This window comes from Cervus canadensis, chromosome 13 (genome assembly GCF_019320065.1).
Source record: "Cervus canadensis isolate Bull #8, Minnesota chromosome 13, ASM1932006v1, whole genome shotgun sequence".
In the NCBI taxonomy this organism is placed as follows: domain Eukaryota; kingdom Metazoa; phylum Chordata; class Mammalia; order Artiodactyla; family Cervidae; genus Cervus; species Cervus canadensis.
Window position 1 is genome coordinate 19,770,100 of NC_057398.1, and position 14,040 is coordinate 19,784,139.

The 14,040-nt window shown below is 36.0% G+C and overlaps 1 protein-coding gene across 2 annotated transcripts in view; it reads right to left on the reverse strand.

The window, feature by feature from the left end:
- Positions 1-704: 704 nt before the first annotated feature.
- The window catches only part of RALGPS2 (Ral GEF with PH domain and SH3 binding motif 2), a 154,812-nt gene continuing 141,476 nt past the window's right edge, over positions 705-14,040 (reverse strand). For both annotated transcript variants that reach the window (XM_043485810.1, XM_043485809.1), the window contains 3 exons: positions 11,831-11,936; positions 9,207-9,298; positions 705-6,414 (listed from right to left, as the gene is read on the reverse strand). In XM_043485810.1, coding sequence (XP_043341745.1) covers positions 6,385-6,414; positions 9,207-9,298; positions 11,831-11,936 — 228 coding nt within the window. In that variant the 3' untranslated portion in view covers positions 705-6,384. The remainder of the gene's footprint in view (positions 6,415-9,206; positions 9,299-11,830; positions 11,937-14,040) is intronic.

Below are 14,040 nucleotides of genomic sequence, written 5' to 3' on the forward strand. Positions count from 1 at the left end.
GAGGGAACCCAGGAACTCAGCATGCGTGCATGGAGAACGAGGGGCTGTGTGAGGCAAGGACAGGCTGACCCGTAAGAGAACAGTCACTCTCTTTTGGTGCTAGCACAGTGTAAGTGAAAAATTTCAAAGGCCATCGAAAAAGTGAGAAAATAGTTGAAAATTGGGTTATAGTTTGCCCAAACACTGGGCATTCAGTCCCGTTTGGAGGTTTCCCAAGCTTCTTAGAAGCAAACTCATGGAATTCTAAGAAAGGGCAGAGCAAACACCCCAGTCGATAACTTATAGGAGACTCAACACATGTATTTCAGTACTTCTTCCAATTTAAGGCTCCCTAGGTTGGATGGCGGATTCTGTTTTCAGAAATGGTGAGAAGTGAAAGTGTCATGGTTTGGAATTTATGAAATACAGTATTAGCAAAGAGGGCCTTTATGGAGACTGCTCATATCACACACTTGGAATGGGGAGATATGTTGGAAATATTATACCCTTGACCAAGGCCCCATCTGTCAGCATGCTGCACATCCTTGCTCTGGGATAGAGAAGAGCAGCTGAAGTTTACCCAGACAGAAGCTTCCCTGTACCAACAAAATTCTTGTCAACTATTCTAGAAAGAGTGGAAAAAAAAAAAAATCAACTTAAAGCATTTCTTTAAAAGTTAATGATAAAAATGTAACTATGCAAACAAATTATCCCCACACAATCTATATTTTTAAGTAATTTATTCCAATAGAAATATTTCAGAAAACTGTACTTAAATTCATTTTAAGTTAGCTTATGCAAACACACTTAAGATCTCACACTCACATTTGCATATTAAACAGAAATCAAAGGTGAGAGAGGAACCAAGCTGCACGTCACTCCAGGAGGTCATAGTGCAAACAAGTACTTCATCTTTAGTACCTCAATTTAACCGGGATGAAGGAGAGTAAAAATGGCTTGTGTTTTCCTGTATATTATCATTATTGGATATTCATCCCCACAGATGCCTTTGTCTCTTTTAGATTACACTGTGAATGAGTTCCCCACCCCCTCCCCACACGTACATACTTCGGTCAGCTGTAAAACAATGGATTTGTCAATAATCAAGGTATAGAAACTCTTGAGTCTGGTGACTTATTATCAGCTACTCTGTCAGATTTAGTAAGTCAATAATTATTGGACTAGCTTCTGTGAATAGTTTTAATAGGTGATATCTTCATGGGAAAATTGATACTTGTTACCTGGTATCTAAAGCATAGCTAATTATGAAACTTTCCACTTGTCTATTTAAAAAAAAAAAAGCTCAATCCCAAAGTATTCTAATTGTGTATTCCTTTAATCCCATCACCACTTTTCAGTCCAAATAACTAGAATCAAACTTGAAATCCTACTAATAACCTTCAAGGACCAGTTATCCCTTCATTTGGCTTTAAAGACTAAATTTACTTGTCGAGAACATACTAGCCCTTTACAAAATGTGAAGACAGCATTCTGACTCAGTTGAACAACAGTATCTCCAGATCTTGCAATAATCTCAGAGAAGCAAAATGTTTCCACACTTTGTTTTTACTGAGAAAGCTAGCTTAGCCTCTTAACTTCTCTTTAATTTATACCTTGTAGTTGTTTTCACTTTCTGGACATAGTATCTTCAAGTAAACAATAACCGGTAGGTGAAGTGACTGCTTGTTGTTCTGAGTCCTGTTTAACTGTAAGAATGTACTGAACTAAATCTCACTTCTGGGCAAAGGAACTCTCATTTCAGGATTTTAGTAGCTTTTATAGAACCCAAACAAATCTTTCTGGCTGTACTGTATTCTTTTAAGGATTTTCTGAAAGGACTTATAATTAAATCTATGCTCAAAACAATTTCAACAACACAAAATAAAAATAAACTCAGCTGGATGGATGTTCTTCAAAGTTGCTCTTAGGCATGTTTCATCTAAAGGCTGATTTGGAGGGTTTGTTTTTAATCTTCTACCCTGGAAGGAGAGGAGCAGGGAAGGAGCTTGTCTGAAAAGACTCAAAGCCAAGGATGAATGCGACAATAACCTAGAGCGATCTGCACGCATTTTCTTAGATTTTCTATGAGCAAGAGTAAGCTGGTGGAGAGAGGAATAGCACACACTCCTGAAATAAGAGAAGTAAGAGGACAAATGATTGTCACACTCGATGCCCTAAAGTTGGTCTTCAAATTGATAAGGCACTGACCAAATTTTCCCCGCACTACAACTTGAGAAACCAGTGTAATGAAATAGCTTTCAAAAAGCTTAAAAGTTTGCTCACACAGATCTCTTTTGTTAGAATCCTCTAAATAGGGGGAAAAACAAAACCAGTCACCTTAGACACAAGCCATTTTTAAGGAAGCAAACCCAAAAGATGCTGACTTCACACAGAAAATTATTATCATCAATGTGTTAAATAACAATGTTTGTTACAAGAAAACAATACTACTCTGGCTGTAAAATTATAAATTTACTATGTTTGAGAGAAATAATATAAAAGAAGAGAGACAGAAAATAAAAGCAAACCCTAAAAGACCACTGAAGAAGTCAGACAGACCTCACCACTTGCTTTGTATCACCTATTCATGCACCAGCAGTACTACTGTTCCACCAGGACACAGGCAAATTCATTTTCAAAAAGGGATCCAATTATTTCAAAAGTCTTTGAGGCAGATGATTTTTTAAAAAACTGATATTATCCTCTGTTAACAATACTGCAATACTGGTACCTCTTGTTTGCAAAAAAAAAAAAAGATAATATGGTGGTTTAAAAGAACATTGAAAAGGACCATGTCTCAGAAAACAGGAAGGAAATCAAGAGTGGATAGTTAATGGGTTAAATCTACTATTACTGATTTTTAAACTAATACCAAGTCCTGTAGTTTTGTTTTTAGCAGTAAGTCATCTATAACTATAGATTTAACCTAAAAAAAAAAAAAAAAGACTTCTGCTCAAATCATTTGGCCAAGTGAATTCTAGTAATCCTAAGAGAGCAATAGGCCAGGCTGCTCTTGGCGGGCCCTGGTTTCAACTAACATACAAGGTGTATACACTAGAGACTGTAAACATTTTTCCCTTCTGTAACAGTGCACATTGGGCTCCTTTATAAACCTTCTAGAAGAGGAATAAAGCCACTTACAGAAACTCTACAGCTACAAACACCCTAAGTTCTTGACATACAGAAAGATACAATACCAAAACAGTCCATACAGAAGGTAGCGCAACAGTCATATGGCATTTTCCGCACAGGAAAACATTTATCACTGAAGCATATGCCTGGGGAGGAAAAAAATACTCAGACTCAAATTGTTTGGACCCCTTTTCATAATGTTTACACAAATAATATTTACACAGTGAAGAAAATGTAATAGGAAGGTGTGTTTGATTGGTTCTTTTAATTTTTACAGTTTGGAGGTTATGGTAAAAGTAATGTCTCTGAAAAAAATAAGCAGAACTCACACACAGAGGGGGGCATGAGACCAAAATCAGAGCTCTTCAAGGTCATCATACAGTTATTTTTATAGTTGCATTTTAAAAACTGTTAGAGGTTACTTTTGCATGAAAAATAAGCTTCCATGTTCAAACAAACTGTTAAATGAGATGTGCCTCAAATTGTATTTTGGTTGGTATTATACTGCTGCACCAGGCTGGATAATATACCAATCATTATGCTTATCAAAAACTAGCTTAAATTTAAATTATAATGGAATTTCCAATGAGTTTTTCTTGACTCAGAGAGAAAAAAAATGGGCTTAATATTGGTGGAAATTTCAAGCTTGTGAGGCGCTAGTTTAGAAATTTATTAAGGGTAGGCCTAGTAAGAGGAGAAAAATTTCATCTTCTCACTAACACAATGCCTAAATATTTAATATTGTAGTATTTATTTTTGCCTGAATTATTATTAGGTCTCATTTGGTGAATTATAAGGTCAAAAATTCACCCACACTATTTTAATTCACTTCTCCCACTGGTCTTCTCTTTGCTCCAAATGCTAAAATAGCCTTAAAAAGCAATAAGCAAGCTTTTGAATGGACAAATCTGAAGACAAGAAAACAACAGTGACCCCCGCTGCACAGTTCAGAGTTTCAGTCAGTCAGAGGCCACAAATCTATGTGTGGTCTAGTCACCAAATCTGAACCCTGTTCTCACTCTGCACAAGCAGCCTTGTGTTTAGCGCTGAAAATATCAAATATCAAACATGTCTTCCAGTTGAGCTCTCTTTGGAAAAACTGTGCTGTCAGGCTCTGACTTCCAGCTGCCCATCTTCAGCAATACGGTTAGCCTACCACTTAATCTACTTTAGCTTATTTATGACAAACAGACAAGGTAATAAAAAATCCACAGGGTTCTCATCCACAGTGTGTTTAAAAAAGCACATACACTGTTAAAAACACTTATTTCTGAAGAGAAATAAACAAGTTAAGAAAATTAAAACAAAAGTCAGATGTGCAAGGTCTCAGAGAGTAATACTGCTATGCTGGTTATGCAGAGGGGGTCTTCTCCGCGCTCAGCATGGGCTATGCTGGAAGGTCTCAGCCACATTCTTGCCCTCTCCAGCTCATGTCATTTTCCACAAAACCAGAAATAATGGTATTTCTAACTGTACTATGTGAGAAAAATATTTGAACTCTTAATATCCTTTTCAAACAGAAAACAAAATTTACAAATTTAGCAATCTGAGAAAGCTCTTCCACTTTCCAAATGGATATACTTTTAATTATTCTAACAAGCAATATTTTCTATGTAAGTTTCATGGATTCAAGGATGAAATACTTATGATTAAAAAGGAAAAGGAATAAAATTCCCCTAGAATACAATCTGAAAATTTTTATGTGAGGCCCAAAGTAATAGAAATCTATTAGAAGTTATCAGTCAAAAAGCACTTCTTACTTTGGGCCACAGGCGAAATTCACATTGCCTCATGAGTTTAAAACATCCAACACACAGCCTTTGTTCAGGTGCCCCTTCTTTTTTTTCTTTTTGGTTAAAACTCTAAGGCATTTCACCTCCAAACTTTTTTTTCCTCCTTTTTTAAAACTCAACATTTATTTTGGAAGTTAAATGCATTATTGCATAAAAGAGCTCTCACAAAACTCTCTTGATCAACTATTAACAAAATATGGTTTCACGGTAAGGACCTATAGTAAATTTTGAGAAAAATGTTTGTGATAAAGGAAAGTTAAGTAGGAAGGAAAGTTTTGATACTCAGAATTTCCAGCCTCTCAATCTTTCACCTTTTTCCCTTTGAAAATTATTCTGTATCCCTTATAATAAAATACATACATGCATACAAACACATGTAGATTCTCTTTTAAACAAATGTGATCCTGAATCTCATATTGAACAAAAATAATGAAAATAATAAAAAAAAACTGGCGTTGTGCACATTAAACACTGTAAAAGAAAATATCCTAATAAAATATTGATACATCACCCTTGATGATAAAAATCACCTGTGAGTGACAGAAGGGCTAATCCACTTAAACTTGAAAACTGTAGTTATTGTAAAATCTTCTTAGAAAAGTTTAGGTTGGGATTACAGTTCTCTACTAAGCAGATCTGTGGTCCAACAATGAATTCATATACAAGGCCAAACTTTAAACCCAGTTAAAAACAACCATGTTTTCTGAAGCCCACTTGAAAAAAGTGTCTGGCATGTGAACACTCAGCCTTTATACCTCCAGCAGGAAATAATGTACCCCATACAGTACTAAATTTCAGAAGTTTAGTGTTTAAAAAAAAAACAAAAACTCCCCTATCCAAAACAAAACAACCCCCCCACCCCAGTCCCAAACAAACCCCAACAACTCACATTATTAACATTTCTAATTCCTACACTCTTGCTGTGAGAAAGTACGTTGAGGCTGCTGACTCACGAAGGCTTAAGCAAACCTTTTGGCGAGGTGGCTGGTAGAACCCTACTAAGCTGAAACATCTTCACACTTCAGTTCAAAACCAGCTCCTGATGTCACCCATAAGAAATATGTTTTTCTTTTTAAAGTGTATCTAAAAAAAGGCGATTCCCCCCTCCAAAATTAGTACAAAGTTAAAAGAAATGCAAATTAGCTACGATCTATTCCAAGCACAGCACCGCCAGGAGATTCACACGCACTATTTGGTGTTTCATGGTGGTTTTCCTTTCATTCTATTAAGGCAGTGGTTTCCACAGGTCAGTTCAGAGATAAGAAGCACGGTCCATGGCAGTTTGTTTTACAGCTCTGATGTGTTCTCTGGGAGTATCTCACTTCGTTCCCTGAAATTAGTGCTTTTTTGGTTCAGGACTCCAGAGGCTGCGACGGAGCCTCTGGGCTCTGCCTGGCACAGGATTGGTTTGTAGCTGGCACTCTCATCAGGTCCTCGCTTTCACTTAGGGTAACAGTTCACCTTGTTCTTTATCACGTTTTTACTCAAAAGTCATCAAGTTTGTAGGAACCTAAAAAATATAAGCATTACAAACTGATAGTATTTGAAAGGTGTTCTTCAACGTACTGTTTATCTTCCCTTGTCATTTTAAGTAAGCCCATAGGAATTTGATAGAAGGTACTGTAATTGTTTATGAATAATGGATAAAATATACTAGAACATTTTTGAGAGAAAAACCACTGAGATAAGTTAATACCCTTTCCAGTAAATTGAAATCTGGATGGCAAAATGGGCAGAGACAGTACCTTTCTTGTCTAACACAGGGGAGCTCAGTAGATGTTCGCTGAGTGAATAAATGAATGAATGAGGAAAGAGTAAGTATGGTCCTAGTAGGTGTGAGATTCCAGACACACCTGTCATCATTTATTTTCTCATTATATGTATTACAATGAATTCCTACATGCAAATTTTAAAATCAGCATAATTTTATAACATTACTAAGAATTTCTTTGTGAAATCATCATGAAATGAGTATAAAAGAATAAAACTCATCGCTAGATAAATTCTAATCTGACACTTTGTGACTCTGAAAAAAAAATCTATAGGTTATATAACAGTTGGCTGCTAACAGACTGGATCGAATTTAATTCCATTTCTTTTAAGTCTAAAATTCAACAATAATTCTTAGAAAAATAAATATATTTTGTTTTTAAAAATTAGTTGATGGGTCGTCTAGTTAAGAACTAAAGAGGGTTCTGACATGTTAAAAAAATGCTCTTAACTTTTACTACCAGTTTTCCAAAGTTGTGCTGCTAGAGATATTCATGTATCAGTAGTCATTGCTGTGTCCTTTAAAAGAGTTTAACAGTTCTCTCTTTTTTTAGTTGTGGCATGCAGACTCTTAGCTGAGGCATATGGGATCTGGTTCCCTGCCTAGGGTTCGAACCCAGGTCCCCTGCACTGGGATCATGGGGGTCTTAACCACTGGCCCACCAGGGAATTTAAAAAGAGCTTAACAGTTCTTTAACAACCTTTTCCTGAGAACCTAGGACACTAAAAAAAGATTAATCTCTTACACATGTCAGCTTCTGAATGAAAAAATTATTTGACAATGTAATCATAAGTGAATTATAAATAAAACATAGTATAAAAAAAAAAACATAGTATGAATGGATGAGTACTTAAAAGTATAAATTCTTGGGGCTAGTTATAAGAAATCCATATTTAAATAAGGTAAAATTTTCATTTCCTGCTAAGTTGCCTGACTATGGTTTATGATGTTGTATTTGAGTTACAGTCTTCTACTAAAAGTTTTCAAATTTCATGGCTTCAATTTATAAATTTGCTACTTCTCTCATTCTTCTAAGTATAGAAACAAACAAACTGAAAAAACAAAACCATTTATACACATGTGGTTAACTTTTTCAGCAGGAAGATCCACTATGTTGTAAAAGAAACTGAATCCTATGCTGGTATGCGTACACTCTCTTGATTAATCTTAAAATCTGAGATAAAAAAATGATACAATACTTTAAGGCCACATTTAAAGAAAATGTATGCATGCAACTGAATCCTGAAAAACCTGGTTTAGGCAAAAGAAGGTCTGTTTCCTTCATTCTATCCCAGACACTAATTTGACAAGGGCAAGGCTGTAATTTTTGCTTTATTATTTTTAAAATAAAAATTATAAGAGAACAAAGCCCATTCCAACAATATTTAAGAAGAATACATCTACAGAATGAAGACAGACTTTGTGTCTTAGGTCCACCATTTTTTAATTTTGTTTGTTTGACTTTTTTTATTTGTTTGACCCTGTCGAGGTCATTTATTAGCATTTTTGAACCTTAGTTTCTTCCTATACCAAAAAAGCGGTTATAACTTAGGTCCTGACAGCACATGGTAAAAAACACATTTATAAGCTTTATAAACTTCTACAATGTATTATATAATTCAAAATCAGCTACTGATAATATTTACCATATACTTCTGTATTTCAGTACCTACAGGCAATAAACTTTTCAAATATATTCAACTAAAAACTGGCCAAAAAGAGTGCAGAAACTTTTGTAACTCCAGTTATATTTATGTCTGCCCTACCAATTCATGGTTCCACTTTAAATCAGAAGCAGGATTTGGGGAAAACACCACTATGAATTCATTCCTCTCTGCAGCCGAGTTAGACCATCATAGGCCTCTTTGAGTTAGACCATCTTTGTTTCAGTAAAATAAAAGCAAGGAAAAAGTCCAAATCGTTTTGGGTTTCACTGCAAGCATAGGAACCCACAGAAAATTGTCAACAGAACAAATAGAGATGCATCAGAATAATTTTTGGCAAGGTACCATCAAATTTTTAACCTCTGAAGCTACGTTTTCTTGCCTCTCATTCTTATTCTTCTGACACAGGCTACATCTCCCTATTTTGAACACCTTAAAGCTTGTTTCACCTTCAGGGTCTTTGCACTTCCCTTCCTTTCACCAGAACTCTGTTCCCCCTTATCTTCACACGGCCCCTCCTTCCTGTCATTCACGTCACTGTCATCTCCTTAGGGAGACTTCTGCTGTTCGCTCTTAATTTATTTAAAGTTGACTCTACTCCCAACACTCCGTATCACCTAATTCTATTTTGCTCCCTTCAGAGTTTTTACTTTTTGAAATGCTGTTATTTGTTCACTTGTTTACTGCCCATCTCCCTCATTAAAACGTGGACCTCATGTCTTGCTGACTGTGGTCAATAAAAAAAGAACATAAACAATGCAGTTTTCCTACTTCATTCCAAAAAGTAGTCCATGTACTTCTCTTTCCAGCTCTTTTAAACACATTCCCAGTTTATGGACTCTTCTGAGGATGAAGAGAAATGCTTACCTGTTGTTTGTTGCTTTGGCAGGCTGCACTCAAATGCTTAAACCACAGCATTGCATTCATCCTACTGCCTGCTTGAAACTTGTACGAATTTCCTAAAATTATTAAAAACAAGGGGAAAACAACAAAAATTGATGAGAGTTCTCAGTTTCAGTTTATTTCAGTTTCAGTCTCAGTTTCTCTTTCTCTCACCTGATTTTCTAATACAGAGTTCCATATGCTACATTCACAAGCTGTAATTTATTCAGAAAGTCACTGCTTTGCTATTCATGAATTGGAAGAGAAGTATTTTGTTTTCTTACATGATCTTTAAAGTACACCTAAATAAAACAATTGTTTGGCTTCTCTAAATTTGTATGCATGGATGAGTACAGAATATCAGTTCTCAGCACTATTTAGATGATCTATATACTAGTAGATGCTAAGACTAAATTTTTACAGGCCAAAATGTTCTAAAATGTTTAACATTTAAACATAAGCTATTTAATGGGATTAAGGATTAATCAGCTAACATCAATATAACCTATGCTTTTAGTTTTTACTTACATTTGTCGAAATTATTAGAGAAGTTCCTAGGTCTAGTAAGGGGTTATGTGAAAAATCTGAGAAAGCACCTTTTTCTCTCTTAGAAATTCATTTGTTTTATTTGTGATGTATGTATTTAGATCTTGAAAGTGAAAGTGTTGGTCATTCAGTCTCATCCTACTCTGTGACCCCAGGGACTGTAGCCCGCCAGGCGCCTCTGTCCATGGAATTTTCCAGGCAAGAACACTGGAGTGGGTTGCTATTCCCTTTCTCCAGGCGATCTTCCTGATCCAGGGATCAAACCTGGGTCTTCTGCATTGGTAGGCAGATTCTTTACCATCTGAGTTACTAGGAAAGACCATTTAGACCTTATGTTGACTAACTAAAAACTGACACACAATAAGAGTATTTTTATACATTTATAGGTATTAAGGTAATAAACTGAGAAAAGAAGGGATTCATGTAGTATAGGCTGCCCTAAGTTGAGCTTAGTTCTCCTTCTCACGGACCTGAGGTCTTCTTGTTTCCCAGTTCTTACTGACTTCTACTCTTTCCTTAATAACTGCATCCAATGATTCAAGAGCCTTATCTGATCTATATGTAGGCTTTATACAGCTCTTCTTTGAGATTTTAACAATCAAAGACTTACTCATTTTCAGAAGCAAAAGTTCTCTTCACCATATGTTTAATTATTCAAATAACATTTTTTGCTTGTTGAACCCAGATCAAACGTCAGATCAACCTAAATAGCAGGCATATCTGACAAGCTGGCCATAGCGGCCATTCATCTACCCTTCTTCCTGAAAAAAGCTGTCAGTATAGATTTCATAAACACCTTGTACTCAGAAGTAGTTCTATCAAGTACACTAAAGAATCAATGATTGCCCTGGAGAAGGAAATGGCTACCCACTCCACTATTCTTGCTGGAGAATTCCACGGACAGAGGAGCCTGGCAGGCTATAGTCTATGGGGTTGCAGAGAGTCAGACATGACTGAGTGACTAATACACACAAGGAATCAAAGGAAAACAAAGAATTTGTTAACTAAATCCTATGAAAATTATCTCCTTTTAAAATGTACTTTTATAAATAATGAATGTCTTTGGGATCGGCAGGGTGGAGGCTGAATTCAGAATGTTGAGTAGAAACTCCTTACTCTGTAAATCAGTTTATTTCACCTCAAAATGTGACATCTTGCTATTATTTTTTCTGTATGTTTTCTTAAATTTTTACTGTTAATACCACAATATCTTAAAAGCAGAATATCTGTTGATATACATTCTAAAGAAACGGAAGCCAAGAATATAACTTTACAGTCAATAAATGGTAATATAATATCATTTTAGTAGTGAGCTGCTGAAGTAGAAGGTTCTGGGCAGATGCGAAACGATTTCCTTTCTGGATTCCTCTGTTGTGCTCATCAACGGCTGGCAGATGTTATCAACCAAGAGCTACAATCATGTGAGGATCTGTTCTGATGACCACTGAGGTCCCCACAACACACACAAGCAGGATAAGGAGACACATGACCTGATTCTACACGGCCCACCCTCCAACCTCTCTCATCCATTCTAAAAACTCCCGTGGTTAACAGCCAATAATGTTACTCATAAATGTCTCTACATATTATAAGCAAAGCATTATAATTAAAATTGTACTTATCTGGAAAGTGGTTTGGGTCAAATAACCAATTAATTTAATTAAAAATAATGGAACACAAACCACTTAAAGGAAAACTTTTGCCACATTCAGGACTTAACAATAACAATTTATTTCAAGATATAAATGAAGGGGTATTGCATATTGCAAATCTGAGATTTTAAAGTAACAGTGGTTTATAGATTCTCAAATTCCCACTTCCTTTCTTGATTATTAGCTCTTCAAGCTTATGCCCATGTAGCAAAGAAAATAAGCTTATTAAAGAAGCAATTAATAGATACTGATATCTAAAAATATTGGCATAATTAATATACATCACATGACAGAAATATTTCCCAAGAGGTGAAACAATATAAGCAATGCCCCCAGTTGAGTATTCCAGTTAAACTAAAATTTGGCTTATCTAAAGTTGTATAGTAACCACTACTTATTTCAATGATTCACCTTTCTCAGAGTCAGTCAGCAAGAAGAGATCTGGATGTTCTGGGTCATCAGCCATCATCACCATCCATCCTACTACAGACACATTCTTATTTGATGTTGATTTAAACTGAGAGATAAAAAAAAATAATAAAAACACAAAATTTATGGCTTATCCTAAGTAAAAACTTACTGTTAAAAAGTGTATTTTCAGTTTCTCCTAGGGAGAGACAAGATTTCATGCTGGTTAGCTCTGCTCCTGGCCTCTTACTGCTAAATTCCAGGTAGGCATGCCCTCTTCAGATAGTCTCCTACTTTCCAGATCTTTCCCAGCTTCAACTCTTTATCACAAGTTTAACTGTCGGGCTTCCCTGGTGGCTCAGTGGTAAAGAGTCCACCTGTCGATGCAGGAGACACAGGTTCGATCCTTGATTCAGAAGATTCCACATGCCGTGGAGCAACCAAGCCCGTGTGCTACAACTACTGAGCCTGTACTCTGGAGCCCGGGAGCCACAACTCAAATATGATCAACTCAGTTGATGTGAAATAAAAGCATTTGTTAAAATATAATGCGTATTTGTGGTAGACTTGGAATAGAATTTATTTTTTTGTTTGTTTGGTAGGTATTGTTATTGAATTAGAAAATTCCCTTCCAAGGAATTCAACAGTACCTACCAAACAAACAAAAAAAAAACAAACGACACCCCACCTCCACCCCTCCGACTGAAAAAAAAAAATAAAACAAAAAACCTGAACAATGTATACAGGAAAGAAAAACGCAAAATAAAATAAAACCCAAACTAAAATTATGCAATACACACTCAAGGGTAAAATGCTAAAAACATTTCAAAATCAGCTTCAAGACAAGGATGCCCACCATTGTTACTTCCATCCAATGCTGAACTGGAAGACCTAGTCAGCATAATAAGATAACAAAAAAAGAAATAAAAGGTATAAGCATGAGGAAGAAATAAAACTGCCATTACTCGCAGATAGTACTATCCATTCAGAAAATCCACCAAATTAATAAGAAAAATGAGCAAGGATGCTTGGAAAAGATCACTATAAAAGTCATCTGCAATTTTATACACTAGAACTATAAAAGTCACTTCTAAGAAAGGTACCTAGAAATATATGTAACAAAAGACATACAGGAAAGTATTAACAGTCAAAAGACATTCAAGAAGACCTAAATCAACAGAGAAATACCATGAGATGAAAAAAAAGGGTCAGTGTTGTAAAGATGTCAATTCACCCTTAATTGATCTACAGATTCAGTGTCATTTCAATAAAAATTTCCGTAGGGTTTTATGTGGGAACTTGAGAAGCTGATTCTAAAATGTGTGTGTAAGACAAGGATCAGAAGCAGCCAAGATGCTCCTGAAGAATTAGGCAGGACTTGCCTTGCTACACAACAAGACTTACAAATCTATAGTAACTGAGACTGTGAGTTACTAGGACAAGGACAGGCTGACAGGGCAATGGAAGTCTAGAAAGCAATCTGTGAATACTGATGCAAACTCAAACGACAAGAATGGGCTCTGCAGACCAGCAAAGAAAGAATGGACTGTTCAACACATGGTGCCAGGAAAATAACTTACCCAGGCAGATAAATAACATTAATAATCTGGGGTATATACACTAAAATCACCAAGTTTATGGACTTCCCTGGTGATCCAGTGGTTAAGATTCTGCATTTGCAATGCAGGGGTCATGGGTCTGATTCTTGGTCGGGGAACTAAGATCCTTATCATGGCTGATAAGGAAGGAAGAAGATGCTATCTGGGAAGACTTGGATGGTTCTGACAATGCTCTGTCTTATGTGGGGTGGAGTTATATACGTGTTTATTTTATTTATTATTCTTTAAAATATACATGTATACAATGTATCTTCTTCTGCATGTATGTATTTCACAATTTTAAAGAAATGGGAAAAAGAAGGAACATATCCCATTATTTTTAACAACATGGTTACAGCAAAAATGAAAGCTAAAGGAATTAGGAAGCTTTAATAAGATGAAGAGGGCTTCCCTGGTGGCTCAGCAGTAAAGAATCCACCTGCCAATGCATGAGACACAGGTTCAATCCCTGGGTCAGGAAGATCCCTTGGAGAAGGAATGGCAACTCACTCCAGGATTCTTGTCTGGGAAATCCCATAGACAGAGGAGCCTGGAGGGCTACAGTCTATGGGGTTGCAAAAGAGTTGGACATGATTTAGCAACAATAATACTATG